The following is an 8248-nucleotide window of genomic DNA, read 5'->3' on the forward strand; positions in this document are numbered from 1 at the left end:
ATATAATTAATCCTATAAGGTCTTACAAAAGAATCAATTGAACGATAAATAACTCAGGCCCATTAGGAGTATGGGCTTACGATCCAATTAGGTTAACAAAAGAATCGGTTTCTTTTGACCTAGGTTACTAGTATTATATGAGGATATAATGCTAGTAGTGGAGAAGTGGGGATGATGGGTGTGAGTATTATAAATATGTTTATTTAAACTCTCACCATATACAATTCTCATACACAGTTATTGAAAAACCAGAAAAAGCAAGAGAAACAATCTCTTCCGTTCTAGCAAACGTTGGTGTTCAATTGATTCCGGTAGACTGAATAGAGGAGCAACGTTTGAGGCTCTACGGATTATCTTACTACGTTAATTCTTGTGGATTACACGCTACAAAGGTAATATAGACTAATCCTTTTTGTATGATTCATATGTCTGATTATGTTTATGATCTTGAGATAGATGTTAGGGAAGTGTTTCCTGAAATTCCGCTTTAAGCATCTATGAATCCCAACACCACCACCACCACAAAACACAATCCCCCTTTAAAAGATATCACATAAGCCTTAAAAGTAATCACATATGCTTTAAAAATGATCACATAAGCTTTAAAAGTGATCACATAATAAAATAAAAATGAGCACATAGGCCTTTTAAAGTGATCATATAGGTCTTTAAAAAGTGATCACATAAACCTTAAGAAAGTGATCACATTAGCTTTAAAAGTAATCATATATAAAATAACATCCTAATTTTAGAACAATGTCCTAAACAAGAATTTATGATGCAAGAATTAATAATATCAACGTTTTATAATTTTCTATTATATAATTAAAGATTATTAACGACTGAATAAGTGCATTAAATAGTGACTAAAAGTAAAATACAAATAAATCTTAGAGACTTAGGGAGTAAAAACACTAGTGTAGCAATTTAGTACTAGTTAGCAAGAGTATTTAGTAAATCACATTCAGTTAAAGGTCCTTTTCACATTTTAACTATGGGGATGTTTGCAAACACTGAATAGCTGGTAGCTGAGTTGACCAGCAGATTTTTATTAACTTGTTTAACCAGTTAATTTTAAATTTATTTCTTTAAACAGCTTGTTTAAAGACAATTTATTTATAACAATAAGTTATTTCAACCAGCTTATTTACCAAATATTAACATTGATTTGACAACTCAACCCTCTAATTGGATCAAAACAAACTAAAATTGTTCAATAAGCTATTTTGCCAAACGCTTCCTATTTAATGAAACCACATTTAATGATAGGTCATCTTGAAGTACTAGCTAGCAAGAAATACCATAATTTATTTGATAAATTAAAATATTCATCAAGATGTCACAAAATAAGAAAAACCAATTTTTATGAAATTAGAATTAAAGAAAGTATCTTTAGTTCTTAAAGTTTTCAAGGGAAAAGAAAAATGTTTCAAAAATTCAACATTAGATAAAGGAATTTGATATTAGGATATAAATCGTTGTGAGAGATAGTCTCTCCAAAAGACGCATTAAATATATATGAGTTAACTAGCTCAATTAATACAAATAAAGAGAAAAATACAAATAAAGAGAAAATAAGAATGTGAGCTTCTTATTTTGAGCTTGTCTAGAGTAGCTGTATTAGGAAAGATAGATTAGGCGTATGATACGTACACCCTAGTTTTAAAATCTTTCTAGCTCCTGTAGGCTTATAGATCGTGGCAGTAGCACTCTTGAAATTAGATGACTACAGATTACAATACCCGCAATGGCCAATCCATGTTTAAGTGCTAGCATTGAACTACTTCTTGTAACAAGCACATCATTAAGTTGCAATACTTTGGCCCAAAAGTTTTGGGGCGTTCTTCCTTAACAAAGTCCACATCTCCATAGCTTGCTCTGGTCCAGTGACCCATACTCCTGCTGCAACTCAACAAAAAGAAGATTTGGAAAGGGGCTTCTCATAATTCATACATTCATTATCAAAGTGATTTCTTTAAGCATATATACGTGCATATACATGTACATATTCACATGTCAAGTAAATTATACAAAACATTCTGTGGGAAGCCTACAACCCCATATGAGTTCTTAGCAAGAGTTATCGACTGCTTCGGGAAAGAAAAAATAGAAGATTAACCTGAGGTTCTAATTATAAACTGCACAACTTACTGAAACTCATTGCTTGTCAAGTGCTCTACAGCTTTCAACATATTCAAATTGTATAGGCTTCTAAATCCCTGGGGCCTGAAAAGCACAGATGAAAGCCTTCGGATCATGCAGAACACAAGGCTCAATACCCTAACTTGAATCATTTCGACCAACTCCTTGTGAGACACTTCGAGAACGTCTTTTCTTTGACGTGGCCTGTCAAGTCATTGATACATTTCTTAGCACAACACTCCAGCTTTTGCAAGAGAAAACTATCAGTCGTTATAAAATATCACTACACCTTGCCGTATGTAGTGCAACATGAACAATATGAGAGCTAATCCGAAATATAATAAAAAAAAAAAACTTCCACAACAAAATAGCCAACACAAACATAATTGCACAGTTACATAACAACATTTAGTTTGGTCTGCACACAATTTGCTGAAGACTATGACCGACAGCTGGGCAACATTGGTTAAACAATATAATGTCATTAATTTCATTAATACCCATTACTTTAATCATTACAGATCACCTAAATTATAGTTAATTATAATTTAAAACAGTTAAACAAGATGATCAACTACTAAATTATTTCATTATCCATTTAAAGTACTCATATAGTGCAATAATTGCATAGTAATTGTAGTTCAACAACAAAAATGCTCAAAACTCTCCTTATGTGATTTTATTTTTTTTCAAGAAATTCATAGCATAGGCCGCGATTCGTGTCATTATTCCGTTATAGCCGTTTTCCGGGACATCGTGACCGTTTCCGCAAACACATCCACAACCGCGTTCTTTTCATGGCTCCAAACAGTCCCACTGATTATTTTACTGAGAATAGTTCCAACTTTGGGACATGCCTTCCAAAATTGGTCCTAAACCTAGATTTTACTGTCCAGCAGGATAAGATAAAAGTGTACGTGGAAAGTTTTGGTTAAAGCAGTTTAATTTCCTCCTCATTACTCACTCCACAATACCCACCCTCCCAGCTGAAGCACCATCATCCATGACAGGCCACCTGATGGAGCCCTCTGCAGCTAAGGCTGCCACCACTGACACCATCACCCCAAAACAAGCATCTCTCCTCTCTTATCTTCCTCATCAATTTCATTCGCCCATTTATATATTTAAACACAATTGAAAATTAAAGTCCAACTTAAAATGATCAACAAAATCATCAATCCCTTTGAAAGTGTCATAGTCGACCTTGCAAAATATTATAAATATTTAAGCAACCATGGTAGTCTAGATCACCAAACGCTTCTTCATGACAATGCAAATACTTTGCAATGGATTGATACTTAGTCCTTTTCAGTACTCTGCAAACACTGCATCACCTAAGAAACATCGTTCTGTCATGACTCAAAAAGTTGTTAGAAACTTGAGGATTGTCACAAGTGTACTGAATAGATAGATAAAAGTTGTTCCTTGTTTCATTTTTAGGTTACTGAAGTCAAAACAGGTTATTAACAGTGAAACATCGCACTGGATTACATATTTGAATCACAAGCTGAACCACAAATTCAATAACAAAATACAAAGAAGACGGCGATTGCAACATCTTATCAATGCACCATAAGCTTCATAAACCAACGTAGTCACACAACTTGAACAGAATACACAACCAATTCTTCAAAGTAACCTGATTTGAGCATCTAGTGAGTAATATGACTAAAATTTTAAGAGCATACCTTATCAGATAAAGGTGGTAGAGAGGCCTGGCGTGCAGCCTTCTCAGGTGTTGTTAGATGATGTATCTCTTCGATGTGACCAGCTATATCCTCAAGAAGCTGCAGTTCGTTTTTCCCCTTCTCCCGGTGCTCCAAAGAGCTCTTGAGCTTGTCTTTCTCTTCCTGAACAGCCCTCAATCTCGCTCTAAGCCATCCAATTTCACTGTCTATTTTCAGTCTCTCGAGATCAACAACTGATAAAGTATTGCGCCGTAAATCAGAGACAAAACTTCTATCCGGTGAGCTGCTAGCTGTTGGAAACCGATCAACTATGTCTGAGGAGCTTCTATTAATCTCTAATTCAACCTTCAAACTCTTGTCAGCAGAACCATCAAACTTCTGAGAATCAGATGACCACAATGGAGATTCATGTTTTCTAGCTACATTATAAGCATTGTTATGCATGAGAAGTTGGCAATCTTCCATCTCATCAGTATTTTTGGAGACACTAGATTTGGAATCAATGATATAGACATCATGTACATGAGGCTCCCCATCAGAAGGTTTTACTACATCACATATTGTTCTCTGCTGAGGATAAACATCACTATTTTTACCTTGAGAGCTGCTTGACTCACACAGCTGAGGATAGGTATTCTTATCTGTAGATAGCATTCCCTTTTCCTGTACATCTTGAATAGTTTCATCATCGCTATGTGGATAACCTGGAATAATACTTGAACGCTGAGAACATTCTGGTTCATTTATAACTTGAATATCATGGTCTGGTTGAAGGATAGACGATTCTTTCCCCTCAGGCAGAGTGGAAATTTGCTTCCTAACATGGGCAGGGGTATAACTAGGATAGTTGCTCATATTCTCAAACCATCTCCGTTTATCTATTGATTCACTGAGTTGCTGCAGAATCAGCATAGGATCCGCAGAAAAATCAATAATAGAGCCCTCATTCTGTCCTTGTGTAATATTTGACTGGCAGTCCAACCCACTATTTTCTTGGAACACCTTCCTATAGGCTTCAACTTCCTTCTCCAAGAAATGTTTTTCCCGCTCTCTCCGGACAATAATCTCTTTAAGTATATCCATTTCTTCAGCATCATAAATTGATTTTTCTTCAATTATCCTTTGATACTGTCGAGCAGCAATTTCAATGGATGCCTTCTCCTCTTGCAGTCGTGAAATCATGGCCATCGTTTCATCTGCAGCTGTGGCAGCAGCAAGTCTCTCTTTCTCTAGCTCAGTGCACAATGCAACACGAGCAGCTTGCTCTTCCTCAAGTGCTAGTTCCAAAATCCTGATTGCACTTTCAGCTTCACCATCAACCCCATGCCCATGATCTAGCCTCAAATTGTTCTTGAGGTTCTCAGAAGATATTGCGTTTTCATAAATGAGTTTATTCTCATCAGTTACATGATGGGACTCAAAATCTGGTACTGTCCTTTCTGGAACAAAAAAGGATATTTGTCGTGTAATACATAATACTTGAAAATATCAAGAGGCATATGAAGCATCTAGATACAGTAATACAAAATAATCATTTTCCTGCATATTATAGAAAAAAAATTCTAAAAGACAAAGCACATGAAGGAACTTGGTTCTATATTGTAAAGTCAGAGGATTGGTCCCACTTAAGAGGGCTAGTCAAATCCAACAATGGAGCTATTTGACAAACAAAGATTTAACACATGATTAGGCCAATACCTCTAGGGTGTGTTTGGATAACAATTTTTGGAGAGAAAAAAAAAGAAGGGAAGGGGAAGGGAGGGGAGGGAAAGGAAGGGGAGAGAAATGCAAGGTAAGTCTCCCTTGTTTGTGTAAGAGGTAAAGGAAGGGAATGAGTATGATCCCTCCAAATATTTCCACGTTTGCAGAAATTGTAACCATGACAAAAATTATTCAAGTAATAACTCCAAATCCCTCCCTCCATTTTTGTTATCCAAAGGAGGGATCCTACATCCTTCCAGTTCCTTTTTGTTATCTAAAAGGAGATCTCATCCCTCAAAGTCGCTTCCCTTCCTTTCACTCGTTTTCCCTCGATCCAAACACACAGTAAATCCAAAAGGGTGTCTTTTGGATAACGTGTAAGAAGGCAAGGATGGGAAAGGAGGATAAAGGAAAGAGAGGGAAAGGAGATTATTGAGTTTTCCTTTCAAATCTTTCAACAGTTTGAAGGATTATTAATGATACAATATGTACGGATTTCTTCCCTCTGATTCCCTCTCTTCCATTTTCTTCCCTCGCATTTTGATATCCTAATGAGGAAATATCATCCCTCTATTTTTCTCCCTTTCCTTTCCCTCTATTTCCTTCCATACAAACATATTGTTAATGTCAAATAAATTGCAAATAGGAGCAGTTTGAGAAGGAATGTATTATCGAAGTTGAAATACCTGCCGATACAATGCACGTTCAAACTATTAACATAAATACATAATATTCATGTATATATCATTTTACTTACTGAAACAAATAAAGTCTTGATTAACTTAATCAAAGACTAGTATCCAAACAAAAAAACACATAATCCATTCAGTTAGTCAGCCCCATTATTTTAAAGTCACAAAAAGCACATTCATCCAGCAGATTAACGCACAGAGTCACAAAAATTACAGCGGATAGAATGTTTAACATGTAACCTAAAAGGAGAAAGAGGAGATTACCGTGGAAGTTGAAGAGTGTTGAATTTTCAACAACCTCTAATATACTAGGATCAGAAGTAGACCGAGGAATGGCACGGGTGTCAGACCTCAAGTGATCATAAGAAGAGGATGATGTAAGGATTCCATACTGAATGCTTTCTCTGCGACCACGCCTAAGGCCAACTCTTGGCCTTTGAGTAGCAGCAGTCTTGGTCTTAATGTCAAACTCACCAAAGGAGTTTGAAGCAGAAAGAGTGTGTTGAGAGCTTCTGGAATCAGAGCAACAACTGCAGGATGCTTCACCTTCTAACTCAAGCACACCGCCATCGGAGATTGTTTCTCTCAAAAGCTTAAAGTTAAGTTGGCAGGGCTGGTTTCTGGCTAGAATGGAATCAAAGGGAAACTTGGTCTTGACAGACAGCTGAACAGAGGAAATGGTATTGGTGGGGAAATCAAGTAAGAGGCGCTGGAGACAGGGAGATTGTCGAGTAAGAACGCCAAAGAAGCCATTGCAAGGGCATGGGAGGGTTAACCCAAAGAAGGCAAGAAATTTAGCCAAAAAAAAGGCCACTGCAGAAGAACATAGGAGGAAGAAGGCAATAGCCAGGTCAAGAAAGGCACCAACTAAAGTAGACAAGGTCCATGACCGTATAATAACTTGGCATGCCATAGGCATATGGATTAATAAGTTTATGACAACGAATAATGTGAATAGTGAATAGTGTGCTTCACCTGCAATAAAATTATAAAATCAAACACAAAAGTAAAGTAAATAAACTGAAAATATTGATATTGAAAACAACAAGCTCAACAACATAAGAGTAATTGAATTAAAAGAAACAAAAATAGCAAGAAGAAAGATCAAGGCAGATAACATAATCGAGTTAGTTAAAGCAAGCAACAAAAAGAGATATTACATACATAATTGAGGGAGAGAGAAATTCAGAGGATACCAAAATGAGCAAGATTGAACGTTGAGGTAAAGAAGACCAGGGAGAGTCGAGACTAAAATTGAGATTGAAATTGAGACTGAGATTGAGATTGAGATTGAGATTAAGATTGAGATTGAAAATGAGATTCACGGGTTTATCGTGGAAGATTGAATGATGTTGAAGAAAGGTAATTTGAAAACTAATTAGAATTTAGAACCCTAGAAATTAGAATTGATAGAAAATGGAAAAGGAGACTACAGTATAGATTGATTCCAGCACCGTCTTGTTCCTACTTCCTAGTCTCACGCCAACACAACACGTGAGATATTACCTTCCACCACCTCACTCTTTCTTACCACCCAAATAACAGCCATCTAATCTAATGACTAATATTAGGTAGCGTTTGGAAATTAAAAATTAAATTGAAAATTTAGAATTTAATTTTGAATTTCTAAATTTTGAATTTTAATTTTAAATTTATTATTTAGAAAATTTTAGAATTTACAATTTCATAATTACAAATCCTAAAATTTGTTTGGAATCAATAAGATTTTCAATTTCTAAGTTTTAAATTCTAACATTGTTTGACAAAAATGAAGAATTATAATTTTCATAATGACTAATATTAATGTATTTAATTTAATTTAATGAAAACTTTTAATATTAAAATCTAAGTGTTTAGCTTTTGTAAATCTCAATTCTCACTATTAATCTATCCACTCTTGCATGTCGAAATTCTTCTCACTTAAGATTAAAAAGCACATTGTTATAACTACTTCGAATATGGAAGTATCCTTGCACTCCCCCACCTCCCACAATTAGAAATCAAAGTGTATACTAATAGTTCACT

At 35.4% G+C, this 8248-nt stretch overlaps 1 protein-coding gene across 2 annotated transcripts; it reads right to left on the bottom strand.

Moving 5' to 3' along the window:
* Positions 1–1451: 1451 nt before the first annotated feature.
* On the bottom strand, positions 1452–7750 carry LOC130825952 (uncharacterized). 2 transcript variants are annotated; one of them, XM_057691405.1, is made up of 4 exons: positions 7420–7750; positions 6488–7198; positions 3831–5269; positions 1452–2346 (listed from the first exon to the last, which is right to left on the bottom strand). In XM_057691405.1, the coding sequence occupies exons 2-4, from the start codon at positions 7140–7142 to the stop codon at positions 2281–2283; spliced, it is 2160 nt and encodes a 719-aa protein (XP_057547388.1). In that variant the 5' UTR covers positions 7143–7198; positions 7420–7750; the 3' UTR covers positions 1452–2280. The 2 variants fall into 2 exon arrangements, with proteins under 2 accessions (XP_057547388.1, XP_057547387.1); XM_057691404.1 differs by having other exon boundaries at positions 7388–7738.
* Positions 7751–8248: the final 498 nt, after the last annotated feature.

This window comes from Amaranthus tricolor, chromosome 10, assembly GCF_026212465.1.
Source record: "Amaranthus tricolor cultivar Red isolate AtriRed21 chromosome 10, ASM2621246v1, whole genome shotgun sequence".
NCBI lineage: Eukaryota > Viridiplantae > Streptophyta > Magnoliopsida > Caryophyllales > Amaranthaceae > Amaranthus > Amaranthus tricolor.

Coding starts and splice junctions, on each gene's coding strand:
- LOC130825952 (XM_057691405.1), bottom strand. CDS start 7,142: ATGCCTATGGCATGCCAAGTTATTATACGGTCATGGACCTTGTCTACT. Junction 5,270..6,487: donor AACACTCTTCAACTTCCACG/GTAATCTCCTCT, acceptor TTTTTGTTCCAG/AAAGGACAGTACCAGATTTT. Junction 2,347..3,830: donor TACCACCTTTATCTGATAAG/GTATGCTCTTAA, acceptor ATGACTTGACAG/GCCACGTCAAAGAAAAGACG.